The 22,633-nt window shown below is 42.8% G+C and overlaps 1 protein-coding gene across 1 annotated transcript in view; it reads right to left on the bottom strand.

The window, feature by feature from the left end:
* Sorl1 (sortilin related receptor 1) overlaps positions 1-22,633 on the bottom strand; it is a 163,049-nt gene that overhangs the window by 4,378 nt on the left and 136,038 nt on the right. Inside the window, exons 36-47 of the mRNA XM_027930487.3 lie at positions 19,542-19,654; positions 19,249-19,353; positions 18,422-18,494; positions 15,623-15,705; positions 14,297-14,393; positions 11,714-11,898; positions 9,396-9,515; positions 8,438-8,602; positions 6,897-7,071; positions 5,891-5,997; positions 3,309-3,501; positions 975-1,187 (exon numbers count right to left, since the gene is read on the bottom strand). Of these exons, the coding sequence (XP_027786288.3) occupies positions 975-1,187; positions 3,309-3,501; positions 5,891-5,997; positions 6,897-7,071; positions 8,438-8,602; positions 9,396-9,515; positions 11,714-11,898; positions 14,297-14,393; positions 15,623-15,705; positions 18,422-18,494; positions 19,249-19,353; positions 19,542-19,654 (1,629 nt within the window). The remainder of the gene's footprint in view (positions 1-974; positions 1,188-3,308; positions 3,502-5,890; positions 5,998-6,896; positions 7,072-8,437; positions 8,603-9,395; positions 9,516-11,713; positions 11,899-14,296; positions 14,394-15,622; positions 15,706-18,421; positions 18,495-19,248; positions 19,354-19,541; positions 19,655-22,633) is intronic.

Raw genomic sequence — 22,633 nt, 5'->3', positions numbered from 1 at the left:
TTATTAGACAAATAAAGCAAGTCAAACTTGAAGGAAGAAGAATCTCATTACCTGCTTACCAGACTAATGGCTGTCCCTTTGACATTCCTGGTATGAGCCTGTGCAACTAAGTGCTGATCCACAGTTAGTGGGGACTGCATGGCTCGGTAACAGGGTGAGTCTTTTTGTCCCCAACAGCGGCAAGCAAAGAAGCCACCCATTCCTTACTGATTAAGCAAGGAAGGCAGCTGAGAAGTGAGCAGGGCTCATCTCATATGATCAGTGAGAGGAAATACATAAATGTCTTTATAACAAAGAAAAATAATCATAACTGGTTTATAGGAAAAGTAAGTATGCAAACTCACATTTAGCAGCCTGAGTTGAGGTGCTAAATAAAATACCCACTTTCTTATATAAAGTGGTTTACAAGTTCTCCTAGTGTTCAAGAAGAGCAGCGTGCAAAGGTTTTAAGAAGGGACGAAACGATCTCCTTCCTTCCCCCACAATACATGTTATCACAACATAAAGTAAGAATGGCTGATGAGGCTGCACTAGCAACTGGAAGGGGAAAGAGTCGCACTAAAGGGCATCTTCTGATAGAAGCCGACTGGGGAAGCACTACTTTTGTCTTCACCAGGCTCTCCAGCCCAGGCACCCACACAATTCAAAATCACTGCATGTACCAGTCTGACCTCAGGTCTGGGAAGAACAAGACGAGTCAGATGGACATTCTTGAGAATTTCCCATAAGCAGGGCGTCTAAAGCCCATGGCCTTCCTATATAAGGCACGCTCCTACCAGTTCTTCCCTATTTCATGTCAAAATACACTAGTAAACAGAACATAATACTTTAATTTCGTAGCAAGGTACAAGCCATGAGTTCCAAATGGTTTAACCCTAAGCAGGGAATCACTAGCTACTGAGCAACTCCTCTCATGTCAAAAGGTAAGCTGGAGGCAGGTACTTCCCAATCAGATCAGTGGCCCTGCCACTTACCCAGATCATCCCCCGAGGAGAAGATTGCTGAACCCAGCCTCGAGCTGTAGTGGCTGTTGGCAAAAGCAGTGAAGCTGCTCTGTAACCTCCGATGCTTTGTGTACAGGATGGCAAAGCCGACCCCCAAGCTCAGCAGTATCAGGAACAGGATGGGAACCACCACGGCAGCAACATCAGTAGATCTGGTAGCCTGAATGGCTGCTGTATCTCCTCCTGCAGAGGCAAAATTCCCAACCATGAGCCTCCTTCCTGAGGGTAGGAGAATGCACCAGGTGGCTCCGCAAGGCCCCACCTACCAAAAAAGCTAGAAGTTCAGCACAGCTACCCAATCACCTGTCTGCTGTGACGCGTTCCTGCACGTGCATGAGGCCTGAATGTTTCCCAGCCACTCGCCCTGAGTGACAGACCATGGGCCTTGCGCATGCTAATGCGGTAATTACATTAGCCTCCTAATCACTGCCTTGTTGGTTATTTAGATAATCTCTTGGAAGGGAGACCTTTGTTGGGGTATCAACATTGATTTCATTAGCATTATTACTTAAGACCACTTGCTCGCCTTACATAAGAGGATGTGAAATCAGACCACTAATTAACGAGATTGCAATTATTTCCCCCTACTTGGCACCAAAGTCACTCTGAACTGCAATTACCTGAAGCTCCATTAAGTGATACAAACGAGATTCCTTTACTACAATACTGACTTAACAGCTCGTGAAGTTTTACAAGGTTTTTTTTTTTTTTTTAAACTTAAGTAAAAAAAAAAAAAAGTTAGGGAGATCACCTTTCCATACACCTTTAACATTTTTTAAAGTTCTCTGCAAAGCCATTTAGATGTTTATAACCTAACAAAGAGGCCACTTCCCTGGTCTTATAGAAATGCAGTCTTATTATGATTTACAGATACAATCATACCACTGGGGCTCAGGGGCAAGCCATCCCTCTCCAACACCCTTGTTGGGGAAGGGGCCGCCATCTTGAAAGGGGGTAAACTGTTCATGTCAAAAGCCCCTAAGGGAGCAGGGCCAGTCTGAACCTGAGGCAAGAAAATGGAGCTTAAGAGTCCATTTTTAGCCAAGGAGGCACTGTGGACTTTTCTGGTCTAGGTTTCCATAGGCTTGGGGGTTATTCTCCAGTGTAGTGGGAGGTGGCCCAGGCAAGGGATCTGCTACCCAGGGATTCAGCCTGGCAGGATACTCACAAAGATGGCCCAGAGATCAGTCATCTCTGCTAAACCTAATCCAGCAACTTAATATTCATGCCTTTATTTAAAATTCTCTCATTTATTTTCTTTAAAAAAAAACTTTAGAAAAAATACTGTCAAACTCTTATTTAATGTGTCCTAGGCCATCCCAGCTGTGCAGTGGTAAATAAGAAAAGACTGGAGCTGAGTGGAGGCATCAGGAGTGAGAGCTCCAGATGGTCCTCGTTTCAGAGGCAGCTGGTCCAGTCCTCACAACAGGTTTTCCTGGAGTATACTGCACAGGTTGCTAGCTAGTTTCACTTGAAAACTGGGCGCTAGTAAGGAAACAGGAGGTTAACAAGAGTTCTGCTGTCTGTTTTTTGTGGGACCTTCTCAGAGCCTCTGATTGGCCATGATTCACCGGAGGAAGGTGGAAAGCAGGGCTCCCTCTTTTAGGAGGATGAGTATTCTGCATGATCATACCCAGGAAATATTATGTGCTGGAACACTTAACAAGTTAACACAAGATTTTGGCTTGAGCCCTGGTTAGTTCTTGGCTGGGAGTGAATGTAACTAAAAAGACCAGTGGCAAAATGTTTGTTGAAATCCTGGCCAAGCTACGCCGGTGCAAACAGACTTTGGGTAAACCATGAGCATGGCCCAGCACTGGTATCTATGAGTTCCCTAAGACATAGTGTAGGCCCAAATTGGGATCCAGATCTGAGGCTGACAACTCAGATGACCGGAGGGCTAGATGGTCAATTTCTTCACACTGAGGAGAAGAACTACTGACTTGCAGGATCACAGGGTGTGTTAGCATGTTAGAGGCTCTGAGAAATCCTGCAAAAATGAACAACAAAACTCTTGCTAAGCTGATGTTTCTCACATTGCACCTCCATTTAAAACAAAATGTCTCCTTTCTCATACTTTGCATTCAGAATATGGTCACCTTGTAAACTCAGCTTCATTCCATGCCTGGCTCAGAATTTGTTAACTAAATCTGTACCTCATGAAATCGAGACCTAAATGACTTTCCTCTGAGCTAAGAGAACATTTCAAGTGTCTTTAGAAATAGACACATGTTCATTGGACTATTCCACATCCTTCCTCTTTCCCCAGAAGGGACAGCAGAAACTGGGTGCAGGGCAACTTACCAGACCCCAGCTCGTCATACAGTAGGACAGCAGGCTCCCCACAGATCTGGCTGCCAAAAAGACATCGTGCTTGGACAGTGAAAGTATAATTATGACCCATCTTCAGGTTGGAAATTTTAAAGAAATTGTCAGTAGTATTCCCAAGGTAAGCTGTGAGATTCATGGCACTATCAAACATATGTATCTCGTAGCCCTGAAAACAAACACACACAAGACTGCTCAGGAAGTCAAATAAGGAAACCAAAAGCTTCTACTACTGGTTCCAGCCATGTCTGAGTCCCTTACTGAAGCTTTTATAGATGCTAAAGCACTTTGAGTTTCTCACTAGATTTTTTTTAAAAAAAAAAACATTACCATGGAGACACTGCATTCAAAAAACAGGAATTTTCTCATCCCAGCATTTCAACTAGCGATGGCACCCACTTGGGAACTGAAGACTAAAAGTGAAAAGTGTGGCCCAAGGAAAGCTATTTCAGCATATATACACTCAAAGTTCTGATCAGCAGTCACTTGTCTCAAGCAATATTCAATACCACAAAGAACCTGGACTCTTCAGCCACAGTTCGTAGTATGGGATTTGACTCATACTAGATCACCCTCGGCGTGGCCTCCAGCAATAGGCAAGGGAATTTACAATCAGAAAGGACAGCACGTTTCTCCTTAGTGCAGTACTTAGGAAGGCCACTGCCAGCTTGCTTCCTTTCTTTCTAGCTCTTCCTAAGCTGACACCAGCTCTGACCATCTTGGCTGTGATAATAACATTTCAGAAGGCATAGGCACCTGTGCATGGGAGAAGGGGATGGGATAATCTTCTGGACTGTGTCGGAAGACTCCTGCCTGAATTCCTGTGAGGGAAGTCACCCTCTGACAGTGCTGACCCAGGATGCTGGATGGCTTCAGTCTGACTACTGGACTTCTCTAGTGATTTCAGTGTCAAAGCTACAAACATCCATTTCCAGTGCCTCAAAAATGATTCCATCCATTATCTCTATCCTCGTAGGGGACCACTGTGTAATCAGTGATTTCTTATTCACATTACATTGACCTGTCTAGTCTCCTAACTCCAAGCCAGAGAGAAGGGGAAAGGGCAAGCTATGCTGATGCCAGGACCCTCCCTCTAGGAATGGAACACTGACCTGCATGCAACCCCAACCTAAAAGCTGGGCTTCTGCCATCCCCAGGCAGCATCACCTAATGGCAAATGGAGGCCAAACTGGGCTTCTTGGCACCTGCCTGGCATCCCATCCCTGTAGTTATTTCTATAAACTAGCAATTTATATTGACTATCTAACATATATTCAGTCTAGGACATCTGCAAAACACACAATAACATAAAGAAAATAATTTAAATTACACAAACATCAACAACCTGAACTTTATTTCAATAGTTCTCTTCTGTTGGGAGTTGTTTCTTCTATTATTAATAATGCACATAAATTTTTATGCACATTGCTTCCTAAGAGAAAACTCCTGGAAGAATTGCTGGATCAAGAAGCATGAACACTTTCAATGTTTTTGATACATATTACCAAAGGACCTTCCAGGAGGGTGAACCAATATATATTCTCTGAGTGCTTTGTTCCTACTATCACCCACGTTGATGACACTCTTCCCCCGGGGTCTTTGCTGATTTAACATACAAGTGCCTCATCCGTGTTGTTTGGACTCTCAGTGAGGTTAAACCTTTCTCCTCTGGCTTACTGCTGCTGGAATTTTTTACTTCCTTAACTATACCTTTTTCAAAATGGGAACATTTATTTTGAATTGATCCAACAACATTCTTAGTATCTAAGGACATTACCATTTACATGTTGTAGCTGGGAAACTCTCACAGAGTGATGAGGATTTTCAAGTTTGACTTAAGCTTTGCTTGTGGCAGTGCACTGTGACTGCTGAGGCCCCTTGGGCCCTTGGCCTACACTGTTCCTCCAGGGAGCCACAGCTGTGTTGAGTCCCTGTTGAGCTCATGCTTTGTGGTCAGGGAAGCCAACCTAGATCCACTCAAGACTGTCCACTACCAGGTTGAAATCGCCCAGGTCCTGCTCTCCTTTCCCTAACTTCTGATGGGGATGCAGCATTGGTTGCCAATGACAAAACAAAACAAAGCAAAAGGTGTTTTTCATAAGTCAACAGAGTAGATTCAAGTATTTCCTACTTCCTCTATTTCCTTTGGAAAGGAAGTGAGGATGTGCCATGATGGCAGCATGGCCACAGCCCCAGGCCTCAGAGTGACTGGGGCAGGTGGGCTCTTGGTTCCAATGCTGAGCCCTGGCCCAGCTTCAGGAAGCACAACAAGGGCTCCAGCCCATTTCCCTTTCTTCTGGGGAAGACAAGTACAAGACTGAAAAGTGCTTATGTAGAGACTCTCATCTTTAATGTGCAGTATAAACATTTTGCTAATTAGCAATCCCAGAGAAATGGTCCTTTAATTCTCAAGTTCACATTGATGCCCTATTCTTTCTTCCCTCCCCCCCCCCCTATTTTTTTAAACTTTCTACACCAGCATGCTGTTAACGAGCTCTTCTCTAAAATACCATTTCAATTACATTTCCAAAGTCATTGTGAATAAGGGAGGAACTTACCCTGCTTTCATTAAAATGCTTTTCCTTTAAAGCTAGACTTTTCCAAAACAGAAGAACGTGGTCATTTTCTGTTATGATTTTTAAGGCATCAGGTGCTGATAATGAAACTGAAAATTAAAGATGTGAAAGGATGCAGTTAGTAGACATATATTCAAACCTCCATTTTCCTGTTGTTAAAGAGAGGTTAAATAACACTAGCCTCAGAGGCCTGGGTTAAGGAAGGAAAAAACACATACCTGCCTAGCATAGAGCCTAGCTAGCACATGGTAGATACCTTCAATTGGCATCTTGTTTGCTGTGGATAGAACAATTTTAGCCAAGAAGCTTGGACAGAATCTAATTTAATAGCTCTCAGACATAAGGATGGACAAAAACAAGATGGGGCAGGGGGTGGAAGGGAAGGGGAGGGATGGAACAGGAAAGGGATTCTGCAGCTCCTTTGAATGGCAGCTGAGCAGACCCAGGGCCCCTGCTCACACCATAGCCCAAATGGGGCTGAGCCTCCGCTACTAGTACTCCTGATACTGTCTGATGTTGTCTAAGTAGCTGCGCTTATCATCTGCTTTCTGAACATGAGACTGACTACCCTCTAATTTACTTCCCGGGGTGTTGGTCTCCCTCCATTTCCATGTCAGACTGCATCAATGAACCCCTGTGACATCAGGGTAGGTCCTCAGATGCAATGTTCAGCCTGAGTGGTAAATATTCAGTTATATTTCCTAACTCTCTTGTGCTTTCCTCCTCTTCTCCACTACTAATGTCAAAACAAGCTAGGAGAGAGGAGATTTTTAGAATGTGGAGAACACGGAAAACAAGAGCCACTCCCCAGACCCCTGTGCCCTGGCTATCTCACTGCAGCCCATATCTGCTATTCTGCTGCAGCGTGGACACCGAAGAGCAGTGTTTGCATGCGGTGGGCAATTCCTGATGGACAGCTCCTGACAGGTGGTCCAGCACCATGGACATTCTGCTGGGCAGGAAGGCCTCTGATCTCTCTTCTACTTACCTGTGGTGATTTTTATGCTGGAATCTTTGCTCATGTTCCCCAGCTGGACAATGACATGGTATTTCCCTCCAGGTTCCAACTTGTTAAGGGTGTACTCCATGGTACTGTTGCGGGATTTTACTTTGTAGCTCCTATCAGTCTTTCTTATCAGATCTTTAACTGCAATTGCATAGAACTAGGACAAAAAAAAATCAGAGTGGTAATCAGAAACTTGGTATTCTTCATTCTTCATAGTTCAATGGCAGACAATGTAACCCAAGTACAGGTATCCCTCATCTTTAGGGGCCTGGTTCTAGGGCCCTTGTGGATACCATATCCCTTATACAAAATGGTGTAATGTTTGCCTACAGTCTACACACGTCTTCCTATATACTCAAAGTCATCACTAGATTAGTTGTAATAGCTATTACAATGTAAATGTTGATATACAGTATTGTTTAGGGAAAAATGACAAAAGAAAACACCTGTACATGTTCAGTGTAGACAATTTGTTTTTCGAATATTTTCAATCTGCCTTTGGTTGAACCATGATATGGAACCTACGGGTACAGAAGGCTGACTACAGAGTGACTGTGACCCTCCATAATATTCTGAGTCCCAAAGTCTGACTCTGTTCTTTGATGTCTTTGGGGTAGCCAGGGCCAGCCTTTTAACAAATATGTACTCAGAATTTACACAGATTTGAGGGAAAAAAGAAAAAGTCACCAGGAAAAGCCACATTTATTGTGGCATCAGGAGCTAGGTTAGGACAAGTAAGAACACTGAAATTCAGTACTCGACTTCTGCATCTCCCAACACTGCAACAGTTATGATATTGTCAGTGGAAAGACAATGAACAAGTGTTCAATGCTGGCTCTACTGGACAAAAAGCTCTATGTAACTCTCCCAGGCTGCTTTCTTTATATATGAGGGCAGGGAATAAAGGGACACGCAGTAAGCACAGGAAACCCAGTCATCAGGAAGAAGCTGAAAGTCAAGGAGTTTTAGAAATCAAGCATTATTAAAACTGACCACCCCCAATATGAAGAGGGGCAAAGGTAAAAGCAGTCTGAAGCAAGGAGAACTGGGAGGTGTTTCCTAGGATCAAGGCCCCTTCTCTAAACAGGGGTCAGCAAACTTTCAGAATAGGTAAATATTTTAGGTGTTGGGGGCCAGATGAGAACCAGTGTGGTCACTAATTATCTCTGCTGTTTGAAGCATGAGAGCAAACACAGACAATATGTAAACAGATGGGTGTGGCTTGGTTCCAATAAAGCTTTATTTAAAAAAAAATAAGCTGAATTTGGTCTGTGGGCCTTTGTTTGATGACCTTTGTCTCAGAGGGTCAAGGAAGGGGATAAGTTAATATGGCAGCTAGGAAAAACAGAGGAGCACCAACTAAGAAGAGGCAACTCTAAGAATATGATCAAGTCAGAAATGGGGTGAGTCCTGCTGAGCTCAACCTCCAGGCCTGTGTTTCCGGTCCATTGCTGGACTCCCTTTAGCCCTTCCCAAGGCATGCTAAGAATAAGCCAGGCTGCCTAGATGCCTAGCCTGCTCACCAAGTCCTGGTCGGGAGAGTCGTATGGTGATTCCCATTTGATGACAGCCGAGGTTTTGCCTGTATGAACCACATGCAGGTGACGGGGTGGAAGCCTGCTGTCTGGGATCATCTTCACCACAACATAGTCAGAGGATGGGCCTTGGTAAGGTACCACCACCCGGACCTACGGCCAAGTACACACACAGAAAAATGATACCATGTGAGCTCACACAATCTTCACTATGCTCTCAATAAAAGTGATGTACACAACTAAAATTCAACTCATAAAAAAGATGTAAAATATAAAGCAGTTCCCAACCTAGCCCAGATCATTTGCCACTGTTCAGTTTTTTTATGCTTCCTTCCAGAAATATCCTATGCACACACAGACATAGATGTGAGTGTATAAATTCACAATATATGCCTATCCGTATGCGTGTGTCTATGTAGTCTTTCTTAAATAATCTTACACAACTGAGAAAACAGTACACATATTTTGCCCCTCACTTCTGACACTTGACACAGGTTAGCAGTTTTTCCATATCAATACCTTTGGAGCTGTCTTTCTTTTGTTGCTCTGTGTTCCATTTCCTGGACAAGCCATAATATTTTTAGCCATTCCTCTCTTGATGTACATTTAAGTTGTTTCAAGTCTTTTTACTGTCACAAGTGCTAATGGACCAAACATCTTTTTCCATCTGTCTTGGCACATGTATAAAAGTATGTAGGGTAAATTCCAAGAAATGGAATCTGACAAAAGGTTTTGATTTATCTGTCTCTGTTATCAGTCCTCCCTTAGGGAGCTGCAGCTGGGTGTTTGTGATGCTTGTAAAGAAGAACTTTCCTGCTATCATGCACACCAATGCTGGAATCCAGATGTCCAGCTCCCCAGATCCAGGTTGAACTCAGGAACTCAGGACTTAAGGACATCCCGTAAAAAATGGGAACTCCTTTTGCTTCTTGTTTGGGAAACTTACCAGAAACAAATACTGCTCATCCTGACTGACGATGACTGTCATGTTATGGAGTGAAGTAGTCAAGCTCTTCGGGTTTCGATAGAGGTCAAGAAAGGATGTAGCATAGAAGATACCATAAACCTGATAAAAACAGAGAATGGAATCAACATCAGCACATGGCCAGCGACCTCATGTTCTCAAAATCCCTCATTTAAGACCCTACAAATGCTTCTAAAGAGCTCCAAGAGAAGTTTTCCTTCCACATTCATTATGCTGACAGCACTTACAGAGCTGACGTGCACCACCACAGGTCAACACCATGCACTCTCGGTCCCCAAAGAGCTCATTCTTGAGGAGAATCAGGCACGGAAGAAAAACAGGCATATAACAAGGTGCATTCAGAGCATCAGATAAAACACTAAAAGAGGGCATAATGAGCCAGAGCCAAGAGGGGGCTTACCAAAGAGGGGGTACATGCTAGCACTGTGCAGCAGGGACATGGAGAGCCAAATGGATGTGCTGAGTGGACAGGAAAGCCATGGAGTTGGTAGAGTGAGCATGAGACTCTCACAAATGTGTAGAAGAAACACAGGAGAAGAGGCACTGCCAGCTCCCGGAAGAAGCCAGTTCTTCCTTTCTTAGTAGAACCCTGGTTCTTAGTGAGAACTACTTGGAAAGAAAGTCTGCACTTCCCACTCCCTGGGAGCTAAGGGAGGCCACGTGATGGTTCCAGCCAAGGAGATGTAACTAGAAGTGTCCCGTGGGAAGGTCTGGGAGGGCTCATTATAATGAAGGTAAGGCCCTTCTTGCTGCCTGGAGTATAGGTAATAGCTGTGGCTCTAGGAGGGCTCCTGGACCATGCAGTGACCTTGAAGATGGATGTCACAGGCTGGAGACGGCTGGAACCTGTCCTAGACCCAACTGTGTTGCTGTAACAGGAGTCCTGGACTGCTTACCTCCAAACTTGTTTTAATTGAGAGGGAAACAAACTGTTTAAAGAATGGTTTCTTTCAGTTCCACCGTTAACGCAGCCATTCTTACTCCTGCTGGTACATGTAGGAAACACCCAGAGATTCCAGTGGGGAAAGGGGATCTGATGAGGCTTGCAGCAGGGCGTGAAAGCTGAGTGAACTTGTAATGGGAGGATGGGAGTTGAGGAAGTTTCTTTGTAAGGAGAATCAGAGCATTTTCTCCAAGAGCATGTGAGCATGAAGACGGGGCTGAAAACTATACAAGTTTGGAGGAGTGACAGAAAGGGACAGGGGACTGATCAGGATGTGCAAAGTATTTCCAAGGCCAGATAACAACGCAATTTTCCCTAACTCTGCTCAGCATCAGAAGAACTGGAGAGGGGAGAACAAGGGTAGTGAAAGGAAAGGAGGCCCCAGGAGTGATTAACTGGGCGTAGGTGGGGAGTGGGGAAAAGGAGTCAGAAAGCAAAGCAAATGGAACAGGAATGGAGAAACGAGGGAGCCACAAAGCTCAGATGGGATTCTGCAGTCAGTGTGGAGGCTCAGAGCTTAGGACAATGCCTCACTGTGACGGGGCCTATGGAAAGGGTTCATGGAATACAAGAGCCGAGGAATAAGAAGGTTCCCCACATGGACAGTGGCGATGGCAGTTCTTGAGGTGAAGAGGAAAACCAAGGGCTGCCAGAGCAGAGTGCTAAGTGAACCGAAGAAAGAGCCGGAAGTGAAGGTTCCCACAGGCAGCTCCTCTGATCTCTCACCTATGAAAGTAACAATGCATGTGACCAGAGCACGAGCCAGGACCAGCACAGCACGGCTGCTTCTCCAAGGTCACACGTAATCAGCGACCCTAAGATTAAGTGATGTTCCAGCATTTCTACATTATGCCCTACTCTGGGAAGATAGCTGGGTGTGACAGATGACCCCTCCTCTAGCTGGGTTTCTCAATAGAGAAAAAGGTCCCTTTGCAAGTAGAATCTACTTTGAGGTAAAAGGGAATCCCCAAGAGGGCTCAGGGCTGCCTCGGCATCACCTTCTGGGTCATATAAAAGAGCAGAGGCCTTAAATAAAACTTCTCATGAAGTCCATGACCCAAGTTGAGTCCCCAAGCACAGGAATATGCCACCCTCTACCTGCATGAGGTCTACCAGTAACAAACAACATGTGGTACTATTTCTTAGAAGCCAGGACACAGCATGGTAAGGGATACTGGGGCTGGGATGGCAGGTGCCTCCAGAGCTAACCAAGAGGATGGCTTGTGTGGGGTAGGAAAGGAAGAACCGCAGCAGAGAGGAGCCCTGGGTCTGTCCTGTGGCCTTATATCAAGGGAGGGTCCACACTCAAGCTGTGATGGTCACTCTGGCCACTTACCACATTCCTGGGGCCAGTCCAAGAGCATTCCACTGCAGTCTGGTTGATGGCCTTGGCTTTGAGGCTCGGAGCAGGTGGACGAACCCCTTTGGTTACAACATGCTCAAACGCCAGAGGACTGTCTCCTAAGTCAGTCTTGGCCCAAGCAGAAATCTCGTAGGATGTATGAGCTGTCAGATTACCAACTGTGAAAACAAGGAGATGTCAGAAGAGAGGTAGGGTGTTAATCCAGAATTTGTGTCAATATACACGTGCTATTTAAAAAAATAATCTCTCAATTTAGTCAGTTCCACATGTAGGACTTTGTTAATTTACAAGTTTATTTAACACTTATTTACAGATGAGCAGTATATGTAATACAACCTCAGGGGCACTGGGAAATTTCTCTTACAGCTGACCATCTCGGGATAAAATAGGTAAAACACTCCTGGATAGCCATTGGCCCTGTATTAGAGGAGTCTTGAGAAATCATGTCCTTCCAATCAATTATGCCATAAAATCAGAGAGGGACTTAAACATCTGCAAATGAGGAGATCACCTCAATGTCTGTTGCAGTAGAATAAACTGCTTGACCTGACTGGCCACAGAGCAAGAACTAAATCATGTGTGTCCCACAAACTACTATGCAACCTCTAAAATTTGTTCCAAAGAATATTTATTGACACTGGAAAATCCTTATGTTACATGAAAAGAGAAGGATAAACTATATATAGTATTATTCTGATTTTGTAAAGATAGAGAGATCAATGTGTAAGAAAAAAAGTGGAAATATCTGAAATATAAAGTGAAATTAAAGAAAATTCCATTACACATTTTATGCCTTCTAACATTTTCTGTAATAAACATGTATTCCCTAAACTAAATTAAGAGTGAACAAAGGGAGAACACGTTAACAGGATAACCTTTGGAATCAGAAGGACGAGGGTTCAAGGCTTGACTTTACCCCTTGTGGCTATACCTCTGTTATGGTTTGGATGTGAGGTGTCCCCAAAAGCTCACGTGTGAGACAATGCAAGAAGGTTCAGAGGAGAAACGATTAGGTTGTTGAGAGCATTAACCCAATCTATAAATTAATCCCCTGACAGGGATTAACTGAGTGGTAACTGAAGGGGTAGGGTGTGGCTGGAGGAGGTGGGAACTGGGGTGTGACTGTGGGATATATACTTGTTTCTGACAAGTGGAGTCTCTCTCTCTGCTTCTTGATCACCGTGTGAGCTGCTTCCTCCATGTTGTTCCTGCCTGGAGCCCTGAGGAATGGAGCCAGGCTTCTATGGATGGAGACTTCTGAAACTGTGAGCCCTCAAATAAACTTTTCCTCCTTTAAAATGGTCTGGTCAGATATTTTAGTCACAGCAGTGACTAAAACATCCTTGGTAAAGTATTTAAATCCCTCTGGTTTGTTTCCCTGTTTGTAAGATGGAGGAAAAATAATAGTACTTGAATAGCAGCTGGCTGTTGCGGGGATTAAGAGAAAAGATGTGTAAAGTGCCTGGCGTGAGGCCCTGCATTGAGCTGCCTCTTCATAGATTTCAGGCAACAGCTACCAAGATTATGCCTAACTTTGCTGATTATATTGGTGTAACACTGAGGCAACGGGTCACAGGCTTTGGAACTGGAAAGATATGGGTTCCAATCCTGGCTCTGCTGTCTTGTGAGAGTACCGCTCATTCCCTGAACCTGTGTTTTGCCTCCATAAGATGCGCACCCCTCACAGAATTATTATGTGGGTTATGTGAGATGATAGCCCCAGTAACACACGGGACACCTTGGTAAAAGCTTGCACACAGTAGGGGCTAAATGTCATTTTTCCCCCTTGCATGGACTCCTTATACAAATTATTTAATCTAGTAGATATTCAGTTTCAAATAAGAAAAAAAAAGGGATAATTACAGAAAACTTATAGTTTCCGTCTTATAAGACAAAAACAAGAATTGAATAAAACTGACTGAAAGTACTTTTCAAACAAGCTAGAAGCAGAGGGACAGGGGACGCTCCCGTGTCGTTCTCAACACTCACAGACAGCTCTCAGTACTCGACTTTTTGTCTTAGAAATAAAACTCATCCATTAACCCATTTTCAGATACAAAAATTTTAGTCAAAGCATGCTCTTTGCACAGATGCAAGAAGGACTGGACCAGTTCCTGCCTTGGTTTGTCTGACCACTCATTCAGTCAACAAGTATTTTCTGAATGCCAATCATGTCCCAAGTCTCATGCTACCTCTTATTAGAAGGGGACTGAACTAGGCTAGAAAGAGACAGACAACTAAATCTAGGAATCTGTTCTGATGAAGCACAAAAATCATGTGCCGACAGTTAATCTGGTCTCTTTCTAGTTATTCTCCTCTGGAGCCTGCAACTTCCACTTAAGGCCAATAGGTTAGGAGGAGGATTGAGCTACCAGTGAGTGAAGCCTTCTAACTAGAGTCAGGAGCACTTTTACAGTACCCTCAGTGGACAAGGACCTGGCCATGCAAAACCACCTCCAGAGAAGAACTCTACCCAGCACCCCACACATGCTCTGCTGCCAGGAAAGTGTCGGTGCAACCTTCACTTCTCACGTACCACGAGATATAAGGTGTTACCTTTATGAGACAGAATGCTCCCTCGGAAGTTCAAGGTTTTCTTCTCTTGTTTGTGGGCGTCAAATGTCCAGAAAAGGTTCACCACATAGCCATTCACCTGCCAAGATATGGGAGACACATAACAAATCAGCGAACAGCCAGGGAATTCACCAACTACAAAAAGCAGGCTTCTTTAGATGTCTCATTTTTTTCAATGGATGGGTGGTTTCTTTTTAAACAAGTTCTATTTGTGCTACCATTAGTATTTAGCCATCCTCCATCTACTTCTAAAAACAAATGTGAGATCATTTATAATACAAAATGTATTTAACAAACATAAAATGAATACAGAATAGAAAGACAAGAACCAATTAATAAAGATGGAAAAAGGGAAAAAATGCAAAGATAATTAGGCCAAGATAATTAAGGGTAAAACTCAGCTAGGGCTATCTTTGCAGTCAAGGCCAACAGTTCAATACAAAGCTGGCTGGTGAGCTCTTACTTCCCCTCGGGAGTAAACACATCCACACATGAAGAAAAAATACTTCTTCTAAGTCCAGAGCTCAGAGAAGGTTGTGATCTATAGATCTTTAAATATGGGACAATCAACAAAATAAAAGCATTTTCAAGACCAAAGACTATAAATAAGGAGCAAGACATTAAGGCCACCCATCTCTTGTACCAACTCTCTCTGGAAGTCAAGGGTGTGACACTAAATTGCAGTTAGGTAGATGGCACAACGACTCTGAAGGCTGTTTGTCCCACCACAACTTCATGGATGGGACAAACAGCCTGCAAAGAGGAGCAGACAAAAAGAGCATTCTGGAAAGTGGGTTCAACTTGAGAGAGCAGGAGGACATACAACCATGGTGGAGCTGGCTGTGCAGAGGGGCCAAGCAGATGGCCTGCTGGTGCAGGAGGAGGAGGGAACCAAGTGACTATGTGGGGACCTAAGGTGGACGTGTTTCCAAGGTATCTGACGCTCACAAGAAAGCAGCTCTTCCACTGTGGGAACCTCTGTATTGGCACTTAGTACCAGGAAATCCAATAAAGCTGAAAATTACAGGGCATACATATTCTATTAACACCAACTCTTTATTTGCACTGTGGCTGTGAACCATTTAATTATATGGTTAAAGAAAAAAAAAAAGGCACCAGGCTGAGGCAGAATAATTACATGTGGAGACTCAAGTTGTTCTTCATGGGGGAAAGAACCAACCTAGTTCAGGTACTTTAGCTTCACCAGATCAAGTCATTCATTCTTCTTAATCTTAATGTGCTACATCACCTTGGTTCCCATACAAAGTAAAGCCCCACCCAACTGACGGTTTGAACTTTCCACATTACCTTGACGTCACCATCCATGGTCAGGGTAAAGCTTAGAGAATTCTCACCATAGCTGTCAATGTGGATATCTGGTGGTGGAATCACTGAAAACAAAAGGGAATTCAAAGAGAAACCACACAATGAAAAGGGAGGAAGGCAGAATTCAGTTTTCAACTCAACAGACAAAGCGATCTTTCAGTTGGGGAAGAAAGGGCACTTCTTCAGCTGTCTTTACTATCTCTTTACCACTGTTACCCTGAAGCTGAGGTTGGGCCCACCATTGCCTGGTTATACACAGCAATCTTGGCTCGGTCGAGAAATTAGGTCAAGCAGAAAAGTTCCATTATGTAACCGTCCCAAGCAGCCTGGCTTCGACCTGGTTCTTAAGGTGAAGAGATCACTGTGAGCACCACCTTTACTGGCACTGACAAAGTCCCAGCAGCCTCAACCCCTTTTTGAAAGATGACAATGAGATAAATCAGAAGTGATAAACAGATGTGCTGCAAAATAAGAATGTGGCTTCTGGAGTTGGCAAACTTGAGTTCAAAGTTCTGTTTGCTGATATTTAACAGCTGGGTAATCTGGGGCAAGTGACTTATCTCCTTTGAGCCTAAAGATACACATTTCTATGTATGTATAGTGCACACCACTTAACTCATGATCCCTTTCCAATAGTTTCATTTATGGAAGATGAAAGAGCCAATAAACAACCGGCACTATCCAAAAGACCAGAGCTCAAGCTGAGAGCTGAGGTGGGCAAGGAGAGAGCAGTCCAAAGAAAAGACCACCCTTAGGTCAACTGATCAGCATGGTGCAATCATTGGAAGGTCTGCCCACAAGAAACCTGTCACTGCTGAGACCAGCGTAATTCAAGATGGTCCCACTGGATACATGTGACCAGAAGACATCATTTAAATAAATGTGTTTATGAGATTCTCAGCACATATGCCCCTTATACAGGAAAGGCAAGAGAGACTCAAAGTACTGGGTAATATCTGGTGGCAAAAGAGATGTGTCAAAATCTGGAGGAGTCCCTCCAAATGATAAACAGATCATGAAACTGGGCTTGAGGAAAACACAATAACCAGAAGAAAGGGTGTGAAAAGTTTCAGGAATCCAAATCAGAGTCCAACAGCAAGGATGTTGTGTTAAAGCCAACCCAAATTAAAATCATGGTGACCAGGGATATGTCACAATTTTCTTCAAAGTCCAGTTTCCTCAGCTACAAAATAAGGATAAAACTACTTATCTCTATGAACTCAAGGAAACAAGAAGCATGGTGCTTACTATACCAGAAGAGCTCATTAACAGGTGGATCCTCCATGGCTATTATTACCAATCCACCACATTCGCTAATGAACCTGCACTTCTGGCTGATACCATAGCTGCCTTTGGCCTTTGTCTTCTTATGTTATGATCCCAGGTCACAGATATCTCACAATACTTGTTGACACAGCACAGTTGTCTCTGTACATACTCTAACCAAAACCCACGTGAGGAGCTGAAACTCATCAAAATCAGAGAGAAGAAGCTTAAGAAAAGCAACCACCCCCTCAGATTTTCAAATGCAGGTAAGACTTGTGCCTACAAAGCTCAAGGAAGACTCTCGCTTCACAAAAATCCCTTCTATTAGGTATAGATGGCCAGAATGTTTTGAACCAGATTTTTTGGAGAGAAAGAATAACCCTAAAAACTAAAGGGATGGTGAATCCAGCAGCATGCTTTCTTCAACACCTGCAAGCATTCTGCCCATTGACTGGCAGTGCTAAGTCTGGCTGCCTTGTGCCCTGACCTCCACGTTGCAGATTTTAGAAGGGATCAGAGTGACTCTTGATGTCTCAGAGCTTTTGTCTCACAGGCTCTGGGTAAAGCAAAATCCCCCAATCATGTTCCACACCACAGAGTTCATGTGATTTTTATATTTCCAAGTCCAAAAATGAAAGTCCTTGGTGCCATGGCTGAGAAAAACCATTCAGAAAGATGAGCTACTGTCCATCTCCCAACATGTACCAGAACCCTCAGCTGCTTCAGTTCACTTACACACCAACTGTTTTCTTTGGTTCCCACTAGATACTAATGATAGAGTGGAGAAAACAGACCAGAACTCAGTCCTCATGAGGCACACATGCAAAATGACAAGCCAGCCACCCCAGCAAGCAGAGAAGCCCAGTGGGTCACACGTGGCTCAGCCCAGAGGGTAGCGTGTAGCAAGATGGTTAAGAAAGCGCACAGGCTTCAGAGTCAGGCATGTCAGGTTCCAGTCCCAAGCATGTCACTCACTGATTGTGTGGCCTGCGGGAAGTGACATCTTCTTTCCACTTTTTACCTAATCTGGTAGCTGTTCTAAAGGATCAACTAGGTGAGCTGATGTACACAAAAGAGTGCACACTCAGAATACCCAAGGTCAGCCCTAATGCTAGAAACCACCATTGACAGTTTGTCGGTGTGAGTGGGAGAAGTCGCAAACCCCAGCGTGGACCTTTCTTTAAGACACCACAAACGAACATGTACAGAACCATCTCCATCTTTAGTGAGGAGGAGGACTCCTTCTATTTAGCTATTGTACATGTTCAGAAAAGGATGGGCCTGCTGGCTTTGGAAATCCCTTCAATTCTAGGAGGAGAAATACACTCAATAGTTACGTAAAAAGACTTCTGCTATCTAAAGCACATGGAGATACCCAGAATTGTGCATGTGCTGGGGAGAAAGAAGCTGTGTGAAGTTTTCTAATCTACGCTGCTCCTTTCCAGTCATACTGAAGGTCATTTCCAAAGGGCTCCTATCTTCTCTAAATCTGCAAATGCTGGTAGAATCATTTACCTTTTCCTTTTATGGTGGTAATGGATTTAGAATCGCTCCAGTTTCCTATTCCACGACTAGTCACCGCAGCCACCTTTTCAAATTAGAGTGTGAATTAGTATGAAATAAAGGCAATAACACCATATGGCAAGAATTCTAAATGAGCTAAAGGGGTGAAATTTTGGCAATGAGGGTGGAAAAAATTATATAGAGAGTGACCTGTGAGGTTCAGGGGTCCCAGCAATTGAAATGAGAGGGGGAAGAAACAAAGGGAAGGAGCCTGGGCAAAGTAAATCATGATAGTCCCAAGCTTATAAAATTGCTCTTAATAGACACATGTCAAGGTTTTTCTAAAGGGCAGGTATATATGTATGGGTATCCAAGTTCTAAATGCACACATATATAAAAGGGGTACTGGGGAACTTAGTAGAAGGAGGTTTTTGGAGGTTGTGCATGTAATGGTCTCAAACATGCTTTACACAAAAATCTATCTCTTTTCTGTTAAAGGTAACATTACATGTCATAAGAACCTCACAAAATCAGTTTATAAATGCCATTCATCATAGCTCTGCCTCACCCTGGGGCTAAAGATAAGCAGAAAAGGGTATGTGCAAAAGTTATAGGTGCTGGAAAGCTAGCAGAAAATCTGGTTACAAGCTGGGAAAGCCGCGTTGCCTAAGTGCTTGATTATCTGTGGGAAGTCTGCTTCCCTCCTCAGGACAGGAGCTGGGTATTTTATGGACTAACAATAAGCACTCTTAAAAGTAAGCACGGAGTGCTCATGAAATGGAGACATGTCTCTAGTTTCCAAGACTGACCAGAGGGCCAGGACAGCTATGAATACTCACTCTGACGGTGTATAGAACGTTGACCAATAAGTTCTTTATTTCTGTAGAGTTACTAGCAGCTCTCTGGGAGGCCCACATCTTAGAACCACTTCTGCTGTATTCTACCTAAAATGAGAAGGAAAAAATGATTAAAAATAACCAGAGGTCTAGAACACCCTGTTATCTTATAAAGTGGCAGGTCAGGAAAGGGGAAAGTGGGGTACCAGATGTTCTGACAGGTGGGTCATTATCCACAAAATTATGGCAAATCAACACAGAAATCTCTAACATATCCTCTCCTGGAAGGTACTTACAATGTACTCACGAATGAGACCGTGGGTGTGGATGGGAGGAGTCCAGTGGCCAACAATCACACCTTCTGCTTCCCTGTGGAGTGACAGCTGGAGATTTCGAGGGGCATCTGGCACTATAAAAAGAGGCAACTTGCAAGTTAAGCTATCCCTGTGTGCAGAAGACATGATCTCGTACCCAGATCACAAGAGTCTCTGGAGGGTGCAAAAAACTACTGCAAGTGCTAAATGAATTCAGTAAAGTTGCAGGATACAAGATTAACATACAAAACTGGTAGCATTTCTTCAAACCACCAATAAACTTGCTTGAAAAGAAATTAAGAAATCAATCTCATTTACAATAGCAACCAAAAATTAATAGATAAAATATAAGAAATAAATTTAACTAAGAAGGTGAGGTGAAAGAGCTCTACAATGAAAGCTATAAAATACTGATGAAAGAAACGGAAGAGGACACACATGCATGCGTGTGCACACACACACACACACACACATACAGAGACATTCACGAACTGGTAGAATTAATATTGCTAAAATGAACATACTACCTAAAGCAATCTACAGATTCAGTGCAATCCCTATCAGAATACCAACAATGTTCTTCATATTAAAAGAAAAAAAATCCTTCTAAAATTTGTATGAAGTCATAGAAGATCCTAAGTGGCCAAATGTACACACACACATACACCAAAAACAAATAAACAAACAAACAAACAAAAACCCCACAAAGCTGAATGCATCACAAAGCTGTAGAAATCAAAAGAGTAAGGCACCAGCATAAAGCATAAAGAGAGACACACAGACCAACAGAACATAGAATCCAGGAGTGAGTCCACATATTTACACCAACTGATGTTTGACAAAGGCCCCAAGAACATACAATGAAGAAAGGATAGTTTCTTCAATAAATGGTGCTGGGAAAACTAAATATTCATGTGCAGAAAAATGAAACTGGATTTCTTTCAAATTTTTTTTTTTTAGACTGAAACAGATCCAAGACTTAAATGGAAGATTCCCCAAACTATGAAACTAAAAGAAAACACAGGGGAAATACTTTATCACAATGGTCTGGGCAAAGACTCCGTTTTAATAATATGACCCAAAAAAACACTGCCACAAAAGCAAAAATTTAGTAGGTTACATGTCTCATTTGTCAAAAAAAAAAAGTAACGATAAAAATCTTCTACGCGATAAATAAAATAATTATTAGATGGGACACCCTATTCATCCAACAAGGGAATTAATAGTCAGAATACACAAGGACTTCAACAATCCAAGTGCAAAAAAAAAAACTGATAAAAAATGGTCAATTAGACATTTCTCAAAAGAACATATTCAATTCTCTCTCTCTCACTCTCTTTAAAAAAAAAAAAAGAACATATTCAAATGGCCAACAAGTAAATTAAAAAAAAAAAAAGCTAAATATCTCTAATCATCAAGGAAATGATAATCAAAATCACAAAGACGTATCATGTTACCCCAATTAGAACGGCCATTATCAAAAAAGACAAAAAATTTAAAATGCTGGCAAAGATATAGAGAAAGGGTAATTCTACGCTGCTGGGGGGAATACAACAAATCAGTGCAGTCATTATGGCAAACAGCATAGAAATTTCTCAAAAAATTACCAACAGAACTACCCCAAGATCCAATAAGCCCATTCCTGAGGATAAACCAAAGAACAGGAGGGAATCAATATGTCAAAGAGGTTCCCACACTCCCGGGTTCACTGCATGCTATTCACAACAGCCAAGATATGAAAACAACCCAGAAGCCAGGTGAGAGATGACTGGATAAAGAAAACATGGCTTGTGCACACACACGCACACACACGCATACACAATGGAATCATTAAACCACAAGAATGAAATTCTGAAATAACAACATGAATGAGCCTGGAGGACATTATGTTAAGTGAAATAAGCCAGGCACAGCAAGACAAATACTGCATGCTCTCGCTTACATACAGAAACTGAAAAACTAAAAACTTCATCTCCTAGTGGCAACCAGAGGCTGAGGAGGATGGAGGGTGAGGGAAAGATGAAAAGCGGTGAACAGATACACAGTGCAGCTGGACAGAAGGACAGAACAGCAGGGTAACTATGGATAACAACAACTAACTGAGTAGTAGAAGGAGACTGAATGTTCCCAACATAAAAAAATGACAAATGTCTGAGGTAACGGATAAGCTACCATCACCTATCATATAATATCATTACATATTATATACATGTATTGAAATGTATACCCCACAAATATGGACAATTAATCTTGTACAAATTATATTTTAAAAGAGAGTTAACTTCCGAATCACATAGTGGTCAGCTGGAAGATTTTTCCTGAGCTTAAAACAAAAATAAGAGGGAATACAGATTGGTAGTTAAAAAAGAAAGAAAGAAAGACACTATAAATAGAAAAAAGACCAGTAGAATAGAGGAAAGGAAAGTGAGTGGGAGAAGGGAGGGAAAAAGGAAGCACTTAATACTGAATGGGAGAAAATTGTATTATATGCTTATATGTCAAAATGAACCTCAATATTATATATAACTATAATACTCTAATTAAAAAAAAACACATTATGTCCCAGAAATACAAAAAAAGGAAAAAGAAGGAATCTTTTTCCTTCTAGAAAAAGAAGGAATCTAGGTACTGAGACCTACCCACTACGAAGTCTGTAAGCTTATTTTCTCTACTTTGACAAGATAAATTTCCTATTCTTCCAGAATGCAAGGTATGCTGTCCACACATCAGATCAGGGCTCAGTCAAGTCCGACGGTCACAATCCACAGGGCTGCAGGATGGGATCACTTGGCAGGCCGAGTCACCACTGCCCTAGACTTCAATGCTGTGATCTTAATTGTCAATGACAGCCCCTGCTGCCTCAGCCTCTCATACCACAGAACAGACCCATGGGCATGACTGTCAAGGAATAAGACTAATTCTAACATCACAGAAATTCTACATCCAAATGAATATGGTCACCACTACAACACACTCCTTAATGAGTGATATGTATTCAAGATACTTCAGGCAACAGGGAAAATGAAGAGAACAAGCAGATCATCACCAAGTGCGCTACTCTGAAAGGAGAAAGC

This window comes from Marmota flaviventris, chromosome 9 (assembly GCF_047511675.1).
Source record: "Marmota flaviventris isolate mMarFla1 chromosome 9, mMarFla1.hap1, whole genome shotgun sequence".
Classification (NCBI taxonomy): domain Eukaryota; kingdom Metazoa; phylum Chordata; class Mammalia; order Rodentia; family Sciuridae; genus Marmota; species Marmota flaviventris.
The sequence above is the reverse complement of the archived record's forward strand: the minus strand, read 5'-3'. Positions and strand labels throughout refer to the sequence as shown.